General features: G+C 47.7%; 1 protein-coding gene across 1 annotated transcript in view; it reads left to right on the forward strand.

The window, feature by feature from the left end:
- Window positions 1–23,166, forward strand: part of NFATC4 (nuclear factor of activated T cells 4) — a 164,074-nt gene extending 140,908 nt beyond the window's left edge. The window contains exons 8-10 of the mRNA XM_075341305.1: window positions 12,853–12,979; window positions 13,158–14,327; window positions 22,151–23,166. Of these exons, the coding sequence (XP_075197420.1) occupies window positions 12,853–12,979; window positions 13,158–14,327; window positions 22,151–22,206 (1,353 nt within the window). The 3' untranslated portion in view covers window positions 22,207–23,166. The remainder of the gene's footprint in view (window positions 1–12,852; window positions 12,980–13,157; window positions 14,328–22,150) is intronic.
- Window positions 23,167–23,472: the final 306 nt, after the last annotated feature.

Here is a 23,472-nt window from a genome sequence, read left to right on the forward strand (position 1 = left end):
CCATCATTCTTCTTGTGCTCCTTAAGCTAAGGTCACACAACCGTATTTTCGGTCTTAGTACGATCAGACAAAATATCCGTGTTAGGCCCTGTGTGCACTGTCTGAAAGATTATCGCACCCGCGGTAAAAAAACGTGGCAAACCGCACCCAAAAACCGCATGCGGTTTGCTGCGGTTTTACCACTGTATTGCCGCGGTGTTTTTACCGCAGTTTTGCCGCGGGTTGGTATATGTGTTTTAATGCATTCAATGCAATAAAGCACATTGAAGAAGAAAAAAGTCATTTCCTTCTGAGATAGATAGTAAATAGATAGATAGATAAATAGATAAATAGACAGATAGAGGGATAGATAGATAGATAGATAGATAGAGGACAGATCAATCAACAATCGACACACTGCATTTCTTCCGAGCGGTAATGTGTTGTTCACATTACCGGCTATGGGAAATGACCTGTAGTTACCTCTCTGCAGTCTGGTTACGAGGCTGCATTCTGTACAGTGTCAGTCGCTGCTGGATGCAAGCACCGCGGGACGTCGGTGGATTACGCCGCTGCTGTGTGTTTGGGGGGGTTAATAAAGGGGTGAAAGAGGAGCTTTTTTTGTGTTTTATTTAAAATAAAGGTTTTTTCGGTGTCTGTTTATTCACTTTACTTACAGGGTAATCATGAAAGCTGTCTCATAGACGCTGCCATGATTAAAGCCTGGACTCATTATTACCCTGATTGCCCTGATTGCCACCGCATCACGGCAACTGGAAGAGCCGGGGACACTCCGGGACTGCCACATAATGGATGCGATAGTCCCGGGGCAGCTGCGAGCTGATATTCTTGGCTGCGGGAGGGGGGGCATTAACCCTGGCCCTCGCCCTCCCCAGCCTGAGAATACCGGGCCGCCACTGTGTGTTTACCTGGTTGGACGGTAAAAATACGGCGGAGCACACGCTTTTTTTTTTTATATGTCCGTTTGATTTCTGTGTGTAATCTATATGTCTGTGTCTGTGTGTGAGTGCGATATGTGTATTCTCTATCTTTGTGTCTGTGTGAGTGCGATATGTGTGTGTTTACTATATATCTGTGTCTGTGATCTGTGTGTGTTTACTCTCCTCCGCTCTCTCTTCCTGTCATAATGACATCACTTCCCTGCAAACCGCAGGCAGTGATGAACATTATGTCACGAAACCGCGAAATACCGCAGGGAATAACGCAGGAAAACGCAATGAACCGCACAGAATTTGCTGCCTGCGTTATTCCCTGTGGGATTTCACGATTACATTGCAGTCAATGGAGTGAAATGCCGCAGCGACGTGCGGAAAAGAAGTGACATGCAATTGCACACATTACCTCGCTCGGCTCCACCCACCTCGCACTCCGCACACATTACCCCGCTCGGCTCCACCCACCTCGCACTCCGCACACATGGCCCGCACGACTCCACCCACCTCACACTCCGCACACATTACCCCGCTCGGCTTACCTGCGGTGATGAAGTCCTGCCCTCCTGATGTCAGCGCTGTCGCTGTCTTCCATGACCGCCGCTTGTCACATCTCCTCTCGCTGACGGCCCGAGACTGTCACTAGCCAGCCAAGGTGAAGCTGCCAGCTGTGGTCTGCAGGCTGCAGCCGTCTGCTTTACCCTAGCTGGCTACAAAAATAGGGGGAACTGTTACGAGGGGGACCCGGGGAAGTGTGCCAAGATGGGAAATGGACTGCTTCCGCCGGTCAAAGTCCACTGTGCGGTGTAAGGGACCGCCGCTATGGTGGGTGAAGAGTGAGCGGGTTGCTGCTAGCGATCATCTGGAATGTCACAGACGATCTATGTACACCGATCTGCCCTAACCCGTGAGGGTTGTATGGCACAGATCTCACGGCTCGGTGTACCTGTTGCACGGGGAAGCACAGAGGTGCCCACGCAAGTGTGCCAGTGGAAGTCACGAGAATATGGCACGAGGGTAGCACAGAGGTGCCCACGCACGTGTGCTTTCAATAACCAGGTGAGTCCAATGGAGACTTGAGGAGCTCACCTGGGACAGGAACACGGCCTGTTGACGGGGGTACTGCCGGAGCAGCAAGGCAGGAACACGGCCTGCAAACGAGGTACTGCCGGAGCAGCAAGGGCCAAGCCCACAAGAGACAGTAATGCCTGAGCAGTGGCGTGGCAGCACGCTGCCAGACATCCAAACATAGAAGGACGGTCGCGCGCCGCCATGATGGCAGGGGGAGCTTTTAAGGAGGTGCAGCTCCACCCGAGGGCGGGCGCGAGGCGGAGATGACGGACTTGACCCAATCAGGGTCCACGACGTCCCAGCCTGGCCAGTCAGGATTCACCACGTCACCAGCCTTGTCATCAAGCCGTGTGACGTCAGTGAGCGAATCAGGACCCACCACGCATTGCACATGCTCACCCTCCTGCCTCTGGGAAATAGAGGCGGGATCCTCGGTCTCACAATGTGGAGAGATAACGGGAATCTCACTGCTTCCCTGAGCAGTAAACCTCTGCACATTGCGCAGCCTCGCAGACCTTCGGGGCCGCTGAGCAGGAGAGTCTGCGGCAGGCCAGGAATGGGAGACCGCTTCACTCCTTGTAACAGGAGAACCACTAGGTGTCACCCTTCTGCTGCCTCTCTGAGAAGGTATCTCCTGCACACTGCGCAGTCTACAAGATGTATGAGAAAAACGGGTTTGATGCTGCGCTAAAAACCACAACTCCAGGGGATTTGATGAAATCCTTTTCTTTATTTGCACGGGTCAACGCGTTTCGAAGGCACAGCCGCCTTCTTCATCAGGACAATACAAAGCAAAAAAGAACAGCACTCTGTATCTCTTGCACACTGCGCAGTCTGGCAGACCTTCGGCGCTGCTGAGCAGGATTGCTCGTGGCAGGCAAGGAATGGGAGACTGCCTCAGTCCTTTCCTCAGGAGAGCCACGAGATGTAACATTAACCCCCCGTCTAGCCCCCCCCCCCCTTTCCGTGCTCAAAGGCCGCTATCAAACCTGGGGCGCGGATATGATCCTCCAACTCCCAGGATCTATGCTCTGGACCACGGCCGGCCCACTCCACGAGGTAGTACCTCTTGCCCTGTATGACTTTTGTCTCCACAAGTTTTGCCACCTCAGGGTCGTCGGACGGGGAGTCGGTTTGAGCCGGCAGGGACCCCGAGAATTTATTAAGTCGTACGGGTTTCAGGAGGGACACGTGAAAGGTGTTGGCTATAGCCCAGCGTGGAGGGAGCTGGAGTCGATATGCCACTGGGTTTACCTGCTGTAGAACTTTAAACGGACCCAGATACCTAGGGGCGAATTTGGCTGCCTGTACCCGTAGGTTAACATTCTTAGAGGACAGCCATACTAGGTCACCAGGGGCGAAGGCTGGTGCAGGGCGGCGGCGAACATCAGCCGTTGTCACCATCCGGTCTTTAGCCCTTTTAAGAGCCTCTTGGATGTCATCCCAGATCTCCCGGGCCTTGGTCGCCCAATCCTCCACTCTAGTATCGGGTGACGTAATGGGCATCGGAACCGGGATTCTGGGATGTTGTCCGTTATTGAGTAGGAACGGAGTCTGGCCAGAGGATTCATGGACCGAATTGTTAATGGCAAATTCGGCCCAAGGAAGGAGGTTAGCCCAGTTGTCGTGGTGCGCGGATATAAAATGGCGGAGGTAAGTTACCAAGGTCTGATTAGTCCTCTCCACTAGTCCATTGGTCTCGGGATGGTATGCGGAGGAGATGTTCAGCTCTATCTGCAGGAGCTTACAGAGCTCTCTCCAGAAGCGAGACGCGAACTGGGGACCCCGGTCGCTCACCACCTTGTCAGGCATGCCATGCAACCTAAATACATGCCGAATGAACAAGGTGGCGAGAGCACGTGACGTCGGGAGTCGTGGGAGAGGCACCAAGTGGACCATTTTAGAGAAGTGGTCCGTGATGACCCATACGACCCTGTGCCCTGCTGACTTGGGCAGATCTCCCAGGAAGTCCATCCCCACCACTTCCCAGGGACGATCCGGCACTGGCAGTGGGTGAAGAAGACCTGCCGGTCTCTGCAGGGACGGCTTATTCTGAGCACACGACATACAGGCTCCCACATATTCCTGTATGTCCTGGGGTAGTCTCGGCCACCAATAATGCCTGGTCACCAGGTCTCTGGTCCTTTTGACCCCGAAGTGACCCCCGACCTTGGAGGCATGGGCCCACGATAGCACCTCGTTCCGTAGTTCAGGGGGAACGAGGGTTTTGCCAGGTGGCACCTGGTCCAAAGAAGTGGGAGTGACCATCCTCAAGCTGTCCGGGGGTAGTATAAGACGAGGCTCCTCCTCGTCCTCCTCCAACACAACCATACAACGTGACAAGGCATCGGCCCGTACGTTCTTCTCACCGGCCAGGTGGCGGATAATAAAGTGGAACCGGGAGAAGAATAAAGACCAACGGGCCTGCCTTGGGTTCAGGAGTTGTGCTGTCTGGAGGTATGTGAGGTTTTTGTGGTCAGAAAAAACCTCAAATGGATGCTTCGCACCCTCCAGGAGATGCCGCCATTCCTGGAATGCTAGTTTCATCGCCAGTAACTCCCTATCCCCTATGGAGTAGTTCCTCTCGGCCGGAGAAAAGGTCTTGGAGAAAAAGAAACACGGATGTTTCCTTCCTCGTTCGTTTTTCTGGTACAGGACTGCACCTGCACCGACCGAAGAGGCGTCTACCTCCAGTAGGAAGGGTTTGGAGATGTCTGGACGATGAAGGATGGGAGCTCTGGAGAAGTGAGTTTTGAGAGTGTGAAATGCCTCTACCGTTTCCCGTGTCCATGCTTTGGGATTAGCGCCCTTGCGGGTAAGGGCAATGATGGGTGCTGCCACCGTCGAGAAGTTGGGAATGAACTGGCGATAATAATTGATAAACCCCAAGAATCGCTGGATCGCCTTCAGCGAGCGGGGCTCAGGCCAGTTCATCACTGTCTCCAACTTCCCCGGATCCATTGCTAACCCCTGACTGGACACTATGTACCCCAGGAACGGCAAGGATTCCTGTTCAAAAACGCACTTTTCCAGCTTAGCATATAACGAATGGGTGCGGAGCCTCTTAAGTACTCGGATGACATCCCTCCGATGGGTGGTAAGATCGGGGGAGAAGATAAGAATGTCATCCAGGTATGCAACCACGGAAAGATACAAATCCCGGAAAATGTCATTCACAAAGTCTTGAAATACGGCGGGGGCATTGCAGAGTCCGAAGGGCATTACTAGATACTCGTAGTGACCGTCCCTGGTGTTAAAGGCGGTCTTCCACTCATCGCCCTTTCGGACTCGCACTAGATTATACGCCCCGCGTAGATCCAGCTTTGTGAAGACCTTTGCCCCGCGGAATCGATCAAATAGCTCAGTAATGAGGGGCAAAGGGTATTTGTTCTTGATTGTGATTGCATTTAATCCCCTGTAATCGATACAGGGGCGCAGATCCCCTTCCTTCTTCTGCACAAAAAAGAACCCTGCACCAGCCGGTGAAATAGACTTGCGAATGAACCCCTTCGCCAGGCTGTCCTGAATATATTTGGACATAGCCTCCGTCTCTGGAGCAGAGAGTGGATACACTCTGCCCCTAGGGGGCTCGGAGCCTGGCTTCAGGTCTATTCGGCAATCATATGGCCGGTGGGGAGGAAGAGTATCTGCGGCCCTTTTGGAAAAGACATCCCTGTAGGCCTCATAAGGTGTCGGTAAACCCGGCCCCTCAGTATTCCCTGAGGACCCAACCGACCTAATGGTAGCGGGTGGTTCGGTAGTCACGAGGTGCTCTCTACAGGATCCTGCCCAGGATGAGATCTCCCCTGTTGCCCAGTTGAGTATAGGAGCATGCTGTCTCAACCAGGGAAGGCCCAGTAGGATCTCATCCGTCCCCCCTGGAAGCACCAGGAAGGACACCTGCTCATGGTGTCCCGGTGGTACATCCATCCTGAGAGGGATGGTGATCTGGGTGATAGGATCGAGTAGTATGGACCCGTCGACTACCCGGATCCTGAGTGGCTTGGGCAACAGAAACAGGGGAACTGAGTATCGGGTTGCCAGGGAGGTCGAGATGAAATTGCCTTCAGCGCCTGAGTCCAAGCAAGCCAGGGCAGAGAAGAGAGTAGTGCCGAACTGCAACTGGGCGCTGATAGTCAACCTAGAGGGAGAAGTAGCGTCTAGAGTCCCCCCTCTGATAGAAACTAGACGCTGTCTTTTCCCGACGGTTTGGGACATAGGGTAGCTATGTGTCCCCTCTGCCCACAGGAAAAGCAGATGACACAAGACCGAGAACCTGGGGCAGAGGAGACCACCTTGGACACCTCCATTGACTCCACGGAGTCGCCTACAGGACTGGCTGGGGGACCTGTCTGATGGAAGACGGGAGTCAGACGCTTTTTAGGCCGAGAAGACGTGGGTGCTGAAGAGACCTCGAGCCTTCGCTCCGCCTGGCGGATGTCTATGCGAGAGGCAACCTGAATCAAGGACTCTAAAGTGGCAGGCACCTCATGTGTGGCCAGTGCGTCTTTGACAAACCCTGCCAGGCCCTCCCAAAACACAGGGACAAGGACCTTATCCGGCCAGTCCAGCTCTGCGGCCAGTGTCCTAAAGTGTACAGCAAAGTCCCCGACTGAAGCAGACCCTTGCCGAAGTCGTAGGAGGCGCAGCGCGGAATCGTGGGTGACTTGAGGCCCGAGGAACACCATTCTCATGGCCCCAAGATAAGCTGCTAAGTTATTCACCACACGATCTTCGCGCTCCCACAACGGCGTGGACCACTTCAGCGCTCTCCCTGTGAGCAGGGACTGGACGAAGGCTACCTTCGCCTTCTCGGTAGCGTAAAGAGTCGCGGACAGCTCTAAGTAGGTGGTAACCTGGTTTATAAAACCACGGCACTCAGAGCTGTTGCCGCTAAAGCGCTCTGGAAGCGCAAGGCGAGGAGACCTTCCGCCCAATAGCACAGCCTGGGTAGCCGCCTGGGTGGCGACTGTCGTCAGAGTAGTCTTATCGGAGGAAGACTGCTCCACTGCTGCCAATCGTGACTCCAACTTCTGCACATAACGCAGCAACTGCTGCTGCTCTTCAGCCATAGCCAGACCTTTGGCGCGACCGTAATGTTACGAGGGGGACCCGGGGAAGCGTGCCAAGATGGGAAATGGACTGCTTCCGCCGGTCAAGGTCCACTGTGCGGTGTAAGGGACCGCCGCTATGGTGGGTGAAGAGTGAGCGGGTTGCTGCTAGCGATCATCTGGAATGTCACAGACGATCTATGTACACCGATCTGCCCTAACCCGTGAGGGTTGTATGGCACAGATCTCACGGCTCGGTGTACCTGTTGCACGGGGAAGCACAGAGGTGCCCACGCACGTGTGCCAGTGGAAGTCACGAGAATATGGCACGAGGGTAGCACAGAGGTGTCCACGCACGTGTGCTTTCAATAACCAGGTGAGTCCAATGGAGACTTGAGGAGCTCACCTGGGACAGGAACACGGCCTGTTGACGGGGGTACTGCCGGAGCAGCAAGGCAGGAACACGGCCTGCAAACGAGGTACTGCCGGAGCAGCAAGGGCCAAGCCCACAAGAGACAGTAATGCCTGAGCAGTGGCGTGGCAGCACGCTGCCAGACATCCAAACATAGAAGGACGGTCGCGCGCCGCCATGATGGCAGGGGGAGCTTTTAAGGAGGTGCAGCTCCACCCGAGGGCGGGCGCGAGGCGGAGATGATGGACTTGACCCAATCAGGGTCCACGACGTCCCAGCCTGGCCAGTCAGGATTCACCACGTCACCAGCCTTGTCATCAAGCCGTGTGACATCAGTGAGCGAATCAGGACCCACCACGCATTGCACATGCTCACCCTCCTGCCTCTGGGAAATAGAGGCGGGATCCTCGGTCTCACAATGTGGAGAGATAACGGGAATCTCACTGCTTCCCTGAGCAGTAAACCTCTGCACATTGCGCAGCCTCGCAGACCTTCGGGGCCGCTGAGCAGGAGAGTCTGCGGCAGGCCAGGAATGGGAGACCGCTTCACTCCTTGTAACAGGAGAACCACTAGGTGTCACCCTTCTGCTGCTTCTCTGAGAAGGTATCTCCTGCACACTGCGCAGTCTGGCAGACCTTCGGCGCTGCTGAGCAGGATTACTCGTGGCAGGCAAGGAATGGGAGACTGCCTCAGGAGAGCCACGAGATGTAACAGGGAACCCCACGTCATTTTTTTTCTAAATTTATTTATTTTTTTGGCTAAATACAAGGCTAAGCACCCTTTAGTACCACATGAACGGCACCAAAGAATGCAAAATTACAAAATGCAGGAGAGTGGGACATTATGTGTCTTTCTGCCATTATAATGACAGAAAAGACTGATATGAAGTGTACAAGCAAAGGAAAATCACCAGAGCGCTCTACGCTGTGAAAAACAGTAGAAAATGGCACTGGAGTGAACATGTGACCGCCTCATGTAGGTTGAAGCTATGGATCCTGGGTAAATTTATGTATTTTCCCTCCTTCAGTTTTTTTGCAGTACGCAAAAAAAAGGAAGGCACACGGATGACAAACGTATGACATGCGGACCGTATATGGAATGGAAACGGATGCCACACAGATGCACCCGTGAAAAAAACGGACCGTTTTTTGCAGACCGCAAAAACGGATCGGTCGTGTGAATGTAGTCTTATTCTGATCTGCCGTTTATAAACAGCAGGCAGAAATAAGTGAATAGCGCCCCCCAGCGTCAGAAAATCTCCGGGGTTTCAGGGGGCAGCAGAGACCCTCGAAATCATGATTCAGGCAGGTTTTTCCGGTCCCCACTCACAGGATCTCCGGGGAACACCGTATACCGATGATCACGTTACAGTAAATGACAGCGCCGGTAAAAAATTATTTATCTCCCATCTGGCATGAACAAACATGTCAGATGGGAGATAAATCTCGTCCCCGGTCCCTTCCGGTCCCCCGAAGTCGCCAAAGTGCGCCCCCAACCCCCTCCCGGAAATCCAAGATCACCTACTCCTCTGATTTCTGTCGCATGTGCCATGACACATGTGACAGAAAACCCCTCGCCAGGCCCTGCCAGGTCACCCCCTATAACCCCACCGGTGTTCCACGGTACCTGTGCAGCGTTGATCCCCCGCGGTCCCCTCCTTCACAATAGATGCTGCCGCATGCTCAGAGCGGCTGTCAGCTCAGTGTTCAGACACAGTGAGTGGTGGTGACCATGCATCTGTAAGCTACTGCAATGCCCTGCTCATGAGGTAAGGAACATAGTTGATCAGGAGAGCTATATTACATTTACAAATCGAGGTATTTGATTTTATAATTACCCTGCTGAACGACTACCAAACATGAGAGTCCGTTATACGCCACAAGAAAACATGTCTAAATAACGAGCTCTGTTGTTTAGTATTCATTCAGCTGGATAACTGGACTGAAAGGGGTATTCCATCTCCAAGATCCTATCCCCAATATATAGTAGGTGGAATAGCAATAATATCAGCAAATACAAATATTTGGAAATTTAGAATAGTTCTCCTGATTAGGCATGCCCTTACCTCATGAGCAGGGCATTGCAGCTTTGGTAGCAACAGTTACGACATGGACTCTGCTGCTGTGGACCCGGGGACAGTGGGTGCAGATTCATTGCACCCACACTCCTCACATGGAGGATCTGCACTCCTAGAAAATGGGGGATACGTTCCCTGAGCGTGTCCCCCCCATATTCTAGATGGTCCAGAGTCATCGTGGGACCCCCTTATTTTTTTTCCTTACAATAAATTGGTGAAAGAGGGAATGTTTTGGGGAGTGTTTTTTCAAATACATTTTTTGTTGTCTATTTGTTTTCTTAGTACTGACAGTTTGTGATGTCGGGTATCTGATAGACGCCATGACATAAAAAACTGCTGGGCTTGATGTCAGGTGACCTTACAGCTATATCAACCTCATTTATTACCTCGTTTGCCACCGCACCAGGGCACGGGATGAGTTGGGGTGAAGCGCCAGGATTGGCGCATCTAGTGGATGCGCCACTTCTGGGGTGCCTGCGGCCTGCTATTTTTAGGCTGTAAAAGGCCAATAACTATGGACCTTCCCACCCTGAGAATACCAGACCACAGCTGTCCGCTTTACCTTGGCTGGTGATCCAATTTGGGAGGGACCCTACTTTTTTTGTAATTATTATTTATAAAATAATTATAAAATAAAGAGGCTGGGGTGACCTCCACAATGGGCTTCCCTGTATTTTGATTACCAGCCAAGGTAACGGCAGTCATATGGGGTTGGCAACCCGTAGCTGTCTGCTTTATCTGCACTGAGAATCAAAAATAACGCGGAGCGCTATGTCATTTTTTTTAAAGATTTATTTTTACAGCACTGTGATGTCAGGCAATCAAAATACAGGGAAGCCCTTTTTTTTTTAGTTATTTAAGTAAATAATTAAAAAAAATATATATGTGCTCCCGCTGCATTTTTTGTCTTGCTAGCTAAGGGTAATCCAAGCAGCTACTGGCTGCTAACCCCCACTGCTTGGTGCTACCTTCACTGGCAAGGGAAAATCCAGGGAAGCATTTTTTTTTGCCAAAAAACTACAAAAAAAAAATACGTGAGCCTTGCCATGTTTTTGTATGCTAGCCAGGTACAGCAGGCAGGTACGGCTGCCCCCAACCCCCAGCTGCCTATTTGTACCCGGCTGGGAACTACAAATATAGGGAAGCCCTTTTTTTAATTATTTAATGAATTTCATAAAATAATTAAAAAAAAAAAAAAACACGTGGGCTTCGCCCCATTTTTGTGTCCAGCCGGGTACAACCAGGCAGCTGGGGATTGGAATCCGCAGCACAGGTTAGCCCGAGCTTTCTGGGCACCCCTGCTGCGAATTGCAGTCCGCAGCCGCCCCAGAAAATGGCGCTTTCATAGAAGCGCCATCATATGGTGCTGTATCCAACTCTTCCAGCTGCCCTGATGCTGGTGGCTCGCTGGGTAAAAATGAGTTAATACTAGCTTTGTTTTACTAGCTAGTATTAAGTCAGAGATTCTTAATGTCAGGCAAGTTTGATCCAGCCATTAAGAATCTCCAATAAAGGGTTAAAAAAAAAAAGACACCACACAGAGAAAAAATACTTTAATAGAAATAAATACACAGACACAGTTAGAGACTCCATGTTTATTACTCCCTCTTATTCCTCCACGATCCATGGTCTTCTGTCTTATTTCTCCTTCAACCCATGCAGCTCTGCTACATCAGCAGCACTGCATGGGAGAAAGACGCTGCTGTTCCCCGTGCAGAATTCCCTCCGTGAGTGATCAGTGCTGCTGGCTGTAAGCGGTGACGTCACCCCTCACAGGTGCGTTGCTATGGCAACGATGCTCCGATCACGTGATTCCCAGTGCCGCTGCGGCTGTAAGCGGTGACGTCACCGCTGAAGGCGCGTTGCCATAGCAACGGTGATCTCCGTTATTGACCGGCTGTGACAGTCGGTGAATAATGGAACGGGGAAGCAGAACGGGGAGGCGACCGTGTGCCAGAGCATGTCGCCGGTATACGCAGATACACAAACGTGCACAGTGTACCGGAGAGATGCAATGACAGGACCTAGTGTGACGTCATAGCCATGTGACCAGTCTGTAGCCAATAAGATAATAGACACGTGACTGGTCACATGCTATTTTGACGTAACGATAGGTCCTATCATCAGTGCTGGTTACCGGGAGGACGCAGCGATTATCGGAAGGAAAAGTGGCTGGAGACAGAAAGCAGGACGAGTCGCGGGGACAGGTAAGTGTTATGGCAATGTTTATTTACTGTATCTGTACATTTATAATGTGTTTTTATGTCTTTGTGTTTGCCTCCCATTGTTTTCAGTGGGGTTCGAGAGGTTCGTCAAACGGCTCGCCGAACCGAACTCGAACGCGGCCTCCGTTCGACGAACCGAGTCAAACTCGAGCCTCTAGAGGCTCGATCATCTCTATTCAGGACACCACCGATGTTGGACAGCACTCAGTCTTTAATTGCCTTTGTGGTGAGAGGTTGTTAGGCAGGTTGCTTGAATCTTGCGTTTAATAGCCTTGCGGCAACAGAATTGGTTAGGCAAGTCTCACCACCTTCTATTTAGCGCTATTGAGTAATATTAAGCGGGCCAAGACGCTGGTGAGGTGCCATGTGCAGTACTCAGAGTACATAGACAAAAACTGTTTCATGTCTGATACACGCATTGTCCTAGTCTCTCTGTACACGAGTATTCCATATTCATCCTGACTGTATATTAATACTTTTAGAATAAAGTTGGCTGAATTACATACTCGTGAGTGCCACAGTTCACCTCTTTCTACGTGATAGGAATTCAATATACATCTATTTATAAGGGATAGGTTTTCATGTCACTACTGCACATATTCCATGTTCATTCCCTACCTAAAAAATACAGAAAATACAATATACATCTGTTAGTATAGAATTTGTGTTCATTACACTCTCATCTGCACATAATTTATGTTCATTCCATATCTAGGATGGCCAGGAAACGTATAGTACCTCGCTTTACCTTTGTACTAAGTTATTTTTATTCATTCCTTCTGTTCATTCCTTTAAGTGTCCCAAAATATACTTCATTTAATGAAAAATTGTAGCCCAAATTTGAGTTTGTAGTGATTTATCAGGGAGTCCTTCAGTCTTCTACATGCGCACTCCAGTGGGTCAAGCACGTGCCATCCACATTTATCGCAAATGCTCTGTGCTGACACACTCTTCTTGTCTAGCACCAAATAACAAACATGATGGTCATTACTCATTAGTGCTTTTAGGATGAATTTGGAAGTCGGGGTACATACGATAGAAACATTTTAATCTATATCTATTTATTTTTTTGTATTGATTCCAGTCTTTGTTGTCTGTGCAAGTCCCAGAATACTGTAATAAAGAGATCACACGACCCTTACAAGTCTATTTCTATATTTCAAATGGACGTAGGAAGAGAAGTCCTATGCAGAGCTTTCGCTACCTACCAAGTAAGTGATCTGGATTTTAGGCTCTGCACGTATCATCAATGCAATTTAGCCGGTATGAGATGACTTTATTAAACCTGTGTATTGAATGTTAATATTCCACATTTATTTGCTTTTTTCTCTTCTTCATCTACCTTTCTGATTCTTTTTTCTTTAAAATGCTTTCATCTTTTATCTTCAGTCATATTTAAAGAGGAGCCTCTTCCTGAAATGACCTTACATAGATTTCCTTCTGCTTCACTTCCTTCTCCATCTCACATAACTTTAGATCCTGGCCATATGGAGTTATCCCCATCGTTTGTGTCTCCTGTAACACCAAATTTGTCTGAAGCACCTATGGAAGTGTCCCCATATTACAGTTCTCCACACCAGGAAAGAATGTTCTCCGGAGCTTCTGACTGTAGTGCGAACAGTAATTCTTTTTTAGGTTGCTTTTTTAATCCAACAAGTCTTCCAGAATTGAAATGTCCCCCATCGTACCCCGATAACAGTGCAGATATGTCTATAACTCTGCCATTTCAAATAAATAACTCAGCACTACCACCTAGTCCAGTTCCCTGGTCTCCACAACCATGTTCATCCCATCCAACATGCTCAACTACGTTTGGGGGATCCCTACTTTCCCATTTAAACTCAAACAGCAAACTGGAGGAAAGGGAAACAGGTTCTCATCCAAACTACCAACCCTCTCCCATTTTACCAAGTTTAGAATTTGATGGTTCTACTCCACATTTTGTTCCAGGGTATCAGTCATATCCATCATGTGCTCCTCCAACATACACTACGTTAGGTGAGATTGATAGCTTAGATACAGTACACTCTAAACATTCTACAACATCTTCAGAAATAAGCAGAACAGAGCAAGGTACCGCCAATCAACAGTTTACTCCGAGCACACACTCAAATCACGGTGCCAATCCTTCACACTCCTTAAGATCAAAAATAGATGATGTGGGATCAACAAGTCATACAGGGTTTTCCACCTCCAATTCCAGTTTGCCTATATCTTGTAAAGATGTTAGTATGCCCCAAACATTTTCCAACAACTACCGAAACTTGTCCCGTAGCTCTTCCCAACTCACCACATTGTGTCCATCAACACATCCTGTTTCCTTCTCTTCTTCTCCTCCAATTATCCCTAGTGTTCCAGTTCCTGGTCATGAGGGTACCTCTGATACTTCAGTTTGTTTATCCGCAAACCAAAATGAAAAAAATGCCTGTTATCAAGAACATTTAGAAGAATATGCCAAGTCAGCCAGTAATGAAGGAGGAGATGTGCAAAAGGAACGTAATCAAGTTTTTGAAAGCCCTTTCCATCCAATACCAATCCAAGGGATCACACTGGAAGAAGGCAAGTATAGTAATGCTGTTACTAATGCTACTACTACAATGAGAAAAAAAAAATGCTCACCTGGCACTTTTCACATGTGGTTAGCAAGCCACAGGCACAGGATCCAGCACAAAACCTATCAAATTCACAGTGGTGCTCAGCGAAAAGTGTGCCAGGTATGGGGAAACAAAGGTACTTCAAGCACAGAAGGATATCCACAGCACTCACTCTCAGGCCTCCGACACACATCCGTTAAAATCACGTGCGTGTAATACGGGCCATTTTTCAGGTCCGTGATCCGTTTTTATTGTACGTGTGGCATCCGTGTGAACATCGTATGCTAGCCGTCTGTGCATGTAGAATATCCGTGTGTGCGTGAGATACATAACTGACATGTGAGTGTGTTTTGTCCGTGTGAAATGGTACGTGTGTGATGTAAAATGTCGTTGATGCTTACCCGCTGACAGCAGACAGTGTCGCGCGTAGAGAAAGAACTCAGGTAACCTTCACCCGTCTTCATTGTCATACCACGGCTACCGGTTCTGATTAGCGGTCACCCGTGAAGAAATCACTGGTGACCGCTAATCCCCAGAGTAACTGAAGTGAGCAGCGCGATTAGCGCTGCCGTCACTCAGGTTACCCGCGGCCTACTGGAGTCACCCACCCGAGACCGCAACTCACCTGTGACTTCATTGCTGTCACCCGGGCGACTTGCTGTCACAGTTGGAGGATCCAGCGGTGGCCGCGAGTTACCTGAGTGATGTCATCGCTGATCGCGATACTTACATCAGTTGCTGCATGGTGCTGCCAGGAGCGGCGGTGTTCTTCTGCAGCTCCTGTCACCTTCATGTAGCAGAGCTGGAAGCGACGTGGGACCTCCGTGGATTACGCCGGACATGGATGAGTTTTTGGGGGTTAATAAAGTGGTGAACAAGGGTATTTGTTAGTGTTTATTATTGCAAATAAAGGATTTTTCGTTGTGTGTGTTTATTAACTTTAAATTACAGGTTAAACATTGGAAGAGTCTCATAGACGCCTGCAATGATTAATCTAGGACATACTGGCAGCTATGGGCTGCTGCCATTAACTCCTTATTACCCCGATTGCCAACACACCAGGGCAATTCGGGAAGAGCCGGGTACAGTCCCAGAACTGTCGCATCTAATGGATGCGAAAAATAAAAAAAGCAACAATAAGAGGATAATGTCCTCCAAAAATCAAGTATTACTCACAGCAAGTTGGGCTGCAGTGTGTACATCGCCCTGGCCAAAAACTGATGCTCTAGCAGGATACAGCTAAACCCCCACTAAGTGGAGACATCACAGGTGCAGGAGAAGCACATCACACACACACCTTCATGGAATGGAGGGGAGGTGACTGCTAGATGATAAAACTGCACACAAGTGGCTTGCATAGAGCGCTGTTCACATGCAGATGACACAGTCACAAACCCGCAGCCTATTAGGTAACGCCCTTCTATTAGATCAGGCGGGCTGCCAAGCCGTACTCCACTGTATATCATGCACGGACAGACACTCTACAATGCAAGGCCCAACAGAAAGGGGCCTGGCTGTATCCTGTACAAACAAAAAAATATGAGGTTTTTGTTGGTATTTATGGCCATAAAACGTAAGCCTACACCCTCGTCAAGGGACCTCATGTCTGTAGGTCCCTACACTAAATATAAAAAAAAAGCAACAATAAGAGGATAATGTCCTCCAAAAATCAAGTATTACTCACAGCAAGTTGGGCTGCAGTGTGTACATCGCCCTGGCCAAAAACTGATGCTCTAGCAGGATACAGCTAAACCCCCACTAAGTGGAGACATCACAGGTGCAGGAGAAGCACATCACACACACACCTTCATGGAATGGAGGGGAGGTGACTGCTAGATGATAAAACTGCACACAAGTGGCTTGCATAGAGCGCTGTTCACATGCAGATGACACATTCACAAACCCGCAGCCTATTAGGTAACGCCCTTCTATTAGATCAGGCGGGCTGCCAAGCCGTACTCCACTGTATATCATGCACGGACAGACACTCTACAATGCAAGGCCCAACAGAAAGGGGCCTGGCTGTATCCTGTACAAACAAAAAAATATGAGGTTTTTGTTGGTATTTATGGCCATAAAACGTAAGCCTACACCCTCGTCAAGGGACCTCATGTCTGTAGGTCCCTACACTAAATATAAAAAAAGCAACAATAAGAGGATAATGTCCTCCAAAAATCAAGTATTACTCACAGCAAGTTGGGCTGCAGTGTGTACATCGCCCTGGCCAAAAACTGATGCTCTAGCAGGATACAGCTAAACCCCCACTAAGTGGAGACATCACAGGTGCAGGAGAAGCACATCACACACACACCTTCATGGAATGGAGGGGAGGTGACTGCTAGATGATAAAACTGCACACAAGTGGCTTGCATAGAGCGCTGTTCACATGCAGATGACACAGTCACAAACCCGCAGCCTATTAGGTAACGCCCTTCTATTAGATCAGGCGGGCTGCCAAGCCGTACTCCACTGTATATCATGCACGGACAGACACTCTACAATGCAAGGTCCAACAGAAAGGGGCCTGGCTGTATCCTGTACAAACAAAAAAATATGAGGTTTTTGTTGGTATTTATGGCCATAAAACGTAAGCCTACACCCTCGTCAAGGGACCTCATGTCTGTAGGTCCCTACACTAAATATAAAAAAAGCAACAATAAGAGGATAATGTCCTCCAAAAATCAAGTATTACTCACAGCAAGTTGGGCTGCAGTGTGTACATCGCCCTGGCCAAAAACTGATGCTCTAGCAGGATACAGCTAAACCCCCACTAAGTGGAGACATCACAGGTGCAGGAGAAGCACATCACACACACACCTTCATGGAATGGAGGGGAGGTGACTGCTAGATGATAAAACTGCACACAAGTGGCTTGCATAGAGCGCTGTTCACATGCAGATGACACAGTCACAAACATGCAGCCTATTAGGTAACGCCCTTCTATTAGATCAGGCGGGCTGCCAAGCCGTACTCCACTGTATATCATGCACGGACAGACACTCTACAATGCAAGGCCCAACAGAAAGGGGCCTGGCTGTATCCTGTACAAACAAAAAAATATGAGGTTTTTGTTGGTATTTATGGCCATAAAACGTAAGCCTACACCCTCGTCAAGGGACCTCATGTCTGTAGGTCCCTACACTAAATATAAAAAAAGCAACAATAAGAGGATAATGTCCTCCAAAAATCAAGTATTACTCACAGCAAGTTGGGCTGCAGTGTGTACATCGCCCTGGCCAAAAACTGATGCTCTAGCAGGATACAGCTAAACCCCCACTAAGTGGAGACATCACAGGTGCAGGAGAAGCACATCACACACACACCTTCATGGAATGGAGGGGAGGTGACTGCTAGATGATAAAACTGCACACAAGTGGCTTGCATAGAGCGCTGTTCACATGCAGATGACACAGTCACAAACCCGCAGCCTATTAGGTAACGCCCTTCTATTAGATCAGGCGGGCTGCCAAGCCGTACTCCACTGTATATCATGCACGGACAGACACTCTACAATGCAAGGCCCAACAGGGGGGGGGCCTGGCTGTATCCTGTACAAACAAATAAATATCTAATGGATGCGGCATTTCTGGGCGGCTGCTGGCAGATATTGTTAGGCTGGGGGCTCCCCCTAACGCGGAACTCCCCATCCTGAGAATACCAGCCTTCAGCCGTGTGACTATACTCTGGCTGGTATCAAAATGTGGGGGGACCGCACGTCGTTTTTTTTTTAATTAATTATTTTTTTTTTTTACTGCACATTATAGACCCGCCCACCGGCGGCTGTGATTGGTTGCAGTGAGACAGCTGTCACTCAGCGTGTGGGCGTGTCTAACTGCAACCAATCATAGGCGCCGATGGGCATGGAAAGCAGGGAATACTAGATTGATTAATGAGCGGCCGGCTTTTTCAAAATAGTAAAAGCCGTCGGAGCAGTGTGAACGCCGGGCAGCGCCACGCCGGTGATCGGTAAGTATGAGAGAGGGGGAGACTGACCAACTGACAGAGAGAGGGCCAGACAAGACAGAGGACAGACAGACAGAGACTGACCGACGGACTGAGGGAGATTGACCGACATACACCGGAAAAGAAAGAATGACCGACAATCGCTAGAAAAAAGCACAAAACGTACATGGAGCATACGGATATGCATCCGTGTCACGTACTTGTGCGTACCAAACCATTGACTTTCATGGTGTCTATGTGTACGTGTTCCGTGCAGGAAACGGACATGCTGCCGTGAAAAATGGAAACGCATACAGATCACGAGCACAGACATGATGAAAAACACAAGTTTGACCAAAAACATAGTTTAACATTGGTGCGCATTTGTCCGTGTCTCCGGTATATACGGAAACGGACAAAACACGCACGTTTTTAATGGATGTGTGTCGGAGGCCTCAGACCTGTAGAAGCGCAGTTGTGCAAAAAAAGAGTCCATCATCTCATCGAATCTGCACTTGTCTGCACTTTGTCCTACCCTCCCCCCACTCCTGCCATGGCCTCCATTGAAAAGTAAATTTTACTATGTTGAAATAAAAGAATATTTTATTCACTGGAAGTGAGTGCTGTGGATTTCCTTCTGTGCTAATGCTACTACTACTCCTGGATTAATCATTTCAACTGCATTAATGCTATATGGAATATGCTTAAATTCAAAAAACCTGACCAGCATCTCCAAATAAATGTGAACACATACGAACTGCTATGACTACCTGAAATACAAAACAAAAGAATACAGCAATACTCTGTAAGCACTAAGATATATGTAAACATAGAATATATGACATTTAAACTGCATTGATGCTATATGGAATATGCTTAAAATATGAAGGTACTTAGCTCATAAATTGGCCAATACATGAAAGCCCAACAATCACGACAAGGTGACCCTTTTTGATTGGACCCTAACTTATTTCATGCCTCTCCCAGACTTAAAGTCTACAAATTTATGGCCAGATAGGATCCAGTACTAATTAAAAATACCCCCTTGTGCTGATAGGAGGGGATCACAGACAGAAGATGAGGGAGTGAATACATCCAATAACATACCACAAAAAACTGACCGACATCTCTAAGTAAATGTGAACAGGTATGAGCTGTTGTGACTACATGGAATACAAACAAAAGAATACAGCAGCACTCTGTAAGCTATATATAAGATATATGCAAACATAATATATATGACATTTACACTGCATTAATGCTGTATAGAATATGGACTATTGCACAATGCATTCTTCATTTGTTACCCATGGTAGTGAGTCTTGGGTGACTTTTTGCTAACTATGGAGTCTTTTATAATTTAAATATATTGATGAGCAAGAGATCTTTTTCTTAGTTCATACTCTTGTCCCTAAAGCCTGCTTTACACCTTACAATTAGGTGTGCAATCTCGTATGCGATGTGACACGCCCAGGTTGCATATGGGATCTTATGAGATTGCACGTAGGTCGTTCATTTGCTGTCACACGTGCGTTAGTAGTCTATGTTAAATTGATCAATTTTGTGGGCGATCCTTTAAGCCCGCTTTACACGCTTCAATATATCTCACAATCCGTCGTTGGGGTCAAGTTGTAAGTGACGCACATCCGGCATCGTTTGTGAGGTATCTGCGTGTGACAGCTACGTGCGATGAGGATTGAACGCAAAACCGTTGATCGCAAACACATCGTATCATTCTCTAGAATTGAGCGTTTTGTTGCACGAACCTAGTGAATTGTAACGTGTGACATCCCTCATACGATTTTGGTGTCTGATGCTATGTGCGCAGGTGTGCGCTCTGCACCGCAGCTTAAAAAAGGTCCGCTTCAGAGCGCAGCTGACGTACGCATTGGGCAGTGACGTACGCATTGGGCACCCATTTTTTTTTTTAATTTATTGACTTGCCAAGCGTGTGTAATGTGTAGGGATGCGTTTTTACTATGTCATCTGCCATTCAGCGCTGCTACATGGCCGCTAACAGCAGACACAGACAGCCGTGTAGCAGAGCTGAATGGCAGATGACAGCAGACACAGACAGCCATGTAGCAGAGCTGAATGGCAGATGACAGCAGACACAGAAAGAGCCGCACGATCAGAATGAACTCGGGTTAACTTCACCTGACTTCATTGTCATGCTGCGGCTCTGTCTGTGCCGCGTCCTGATTAGCGGTCACCGGTGAGGGGCTCACGGGTGACCGCTAAACTCCTGAGTAACTGAATTGAGCAGCCCTCTCTCATATACTCACCCATCCCCGATCACCGGCGCGGCGCTGCACGGCATTCACACTGCTCCGGCGGCTTTTACTATTTTGAAAAAGACGGCCGCTCATTAAACAATCTCGTATTCCCTGCTTTCCCCGCCCACCGGCGCCTATGATTGGTTGCAGTGAGACACGCCCCCACGCTGAGTGACAGGTGTCTCACTGCACCCAATCACAGCAGCCGGTGGGCGTATCTATACTGTGCAGTGAAATAAATTAAATAATTAAAAAAAACGGCGTGCGGTCCCCCCCAATTTTAAAACCAGCCAGATAAAGCCATACGGCTGAAGGCTGGTATTCTCAGGATGGGGAGCACCACGTTATGGGGAGCCCCCCAGCCTAACAATATCAGTCAGCAGCCGCCCAGAATTGCCGCATACATTAGATGCGACAGTTCTGGGACTGTACCGGGCTCTTCCCGATTTGCCCTGGTGCGTTGGCAAATCGTGGTAATAAGGAGTTATTGGCAGCCCATAGCTGCCAATAAGTCCTAGATTAATCATGTCAGGCGTGTCCCCGAGATGCCTTCCATGATTAATCTGTAAGTGACAGTAAATAAACACACACACCCGAAAAAATTCTTTATTAGAAATAAAAAACACAAACATATACCCTGGTTCACCACTTTAATAAGCCCGAAAAAGCCCTCCATGTTCGGCGTAATCCAGGATGCTCCAGCGTCGCTTCCAGCTCTGCTGCATGGCGGTGACCGGAGCTGCAGCAGACACCGCCGCTCCTGTCATCTCCACGCAGCAAATGAAGACAGCCGCGCGATCAGCTGAGCTGTCACTGAGGTTACCCGCGGCCACCACTGGATCCAGTGAACTATACGACACTTCTAATTGGAGTTAATTGGTAATATTATAATTATTATTACAACAATTACACATTGGGATATAATCTTGGAGATTACAATATCCTTTTAAGGGTAAATATTATAAGAGCTAGTCACTGACAATACTTATGAAGACAGCTCAGTTCCTCTTACTAGCTACTGTTCATGCCCACAACATTCTCCTACCGAAGTCAATATGTGATTTTCTGAATGTGGTTTTTATGTCCATGTTGCTGCTGTAAAGCAAATCTCTGATTTAATTAGAACAGCAGTTGAGGCAAGATGTAAAGAATTTTTAAACAAATCCTACAAATAAAAAATAAAAAAACAGAAAAAAGGAATTGGGTAAAATGTAAAATTTTAAATAGTAAAATAAAGCAGAAATGATACATTACCTTGAAACAGTCTCTGCTTTGTAACCTTAATCCTCCAGTTGTGCTGCATTCCTGAAAAAATACCTGTAGCATATATATAGTAACTTTTGAATTCCTTGCCATTTTACATGGCCGGTACCATGGTCCAGGTGCCATTTCTAAACAAATGTCAAAGATGGTTGCAATATATTTTTAAAAAATGATAAATCGCTCTTTTTCCAACCATGTAAAAAATTTCCACCGCCCCCGCTAATATTTTAAGATATTTAATACATGTGCAAGTGAAAAAATGCTTAGCTGTCTCACTGTTTATCCTATTTCTTTCTTTCCATCACAGTAAGTGAATTTATAGGTCAAGACCTGCACGGTTTTCCGGAGGGGCATCAAAATTAAAACATGGCATCAAATCAAAAATAACCATTCCATAAAGAAGAAAAAAAACATACTTTATAGCATCAAAGTAGCTAAAGAAGACTGTCAATAACCGTGGATCATCTGCAAAGCTACAATTTTCTGGATGACATCTTGCTGAGAAGGCAGAGTCTTCTACAGTTTATTTCTACTATATGATTGTAAAGGATCACATTATTCCAGAACAGTCTGTTTTAGGGTAGGTCAAAGGGATACAGTTCTTTCTTCTTCTTTTTCTTTCTTTAGGCAAATGACAAAGAGAAGATGTAGTGAAAATCAGGGAAAGAAACCGGGGATACATGGGGAAAAGCAATCGGACTCCTTTACTGACCTATTTGGCCATGAATAAACATTGCAATATGTGAAATATTTTACCTTGCGCTATGACTAAGTGTTCCATATACCATCTTCATCATCTGTAAGGTGACCTTAAAGTGATTGTCCACCCCGATATTAAAAGTGATTAGATGTGTGGTCACAAAACGAATGCGCTCGGTTATACTGCTGCTGGCTCTGCCATAGGTGACCTTTTTCTTTTTCTCCAAAATGTCCCCCAGGGTACATGGTGGGTAATGCAGAAAATCTAAACTATGCCTTCCCTGCCTGTTCTATACCGGTGAACAGACACAATGCTGTTGCCATCATCATTGGTTCATCTGACAGCAGGAGCACTTTTCACAGTGCTCCCCATGCCATTCCAGAAAAAGAAAATGGAGCACTGAGTGAGGAAACGGTAGAATAATTGAACACATTTAATATGGTGAATATAGTCAAGTTTAGTATTAAGGGTAATTTTAAAGGGAATTTGTCAGCAGGTATTTGCTCTGAGGACAGCATGAGGTAGGGGTTAAAACACAGAATTCAGCAATGTGTCACTCATCACACTGTGTGGTGTAGTTTACTTATAATGAAGGTTTTATCACTACACTACGTGCAGAATTATTAAGCAAGTTGTATTTTGTAGGATTTCTTTATTATTGATCAACAACTATGTTCTCAATCAACCCAAAAGACTCATAAATATCAAAGCTTAATATATTTGGAAGTTGGAGTGGGTTTTTTTTAGATTTGGCTATCTTAGGAGGATATTTGTTTGTGCAGGTAACTATTACTGTGCAGAATTATTAGGCAACTTAATAAAAACCAAATATATTCCCATCTCACTTGTTTATTTTCACCAGGTAAACCAATATAACCGCACAAAATTTAGAAATAAACATTTTTGACATGCAAAAACAAAACCCAGAA

The sequence above is a fragment of the Anomaloglossus baeobatrachus genome, chromosome 1, assembly GCF_048569485.1.
Source record: "Anomaloglossus baeobatrachus isolate aAnoBae1 chromosome 1, aAnoBae1.hap1, whole genome shotgun sequence".
In the NCBI taxonomy this organism is placed as follows: domain Eukaryota; kingdom Metazoa; phylum Chordata; class Amphibia; order Anura; family Aromobatidae; genus Anomaloglossus; species Anomaloglossus baeobatrachus.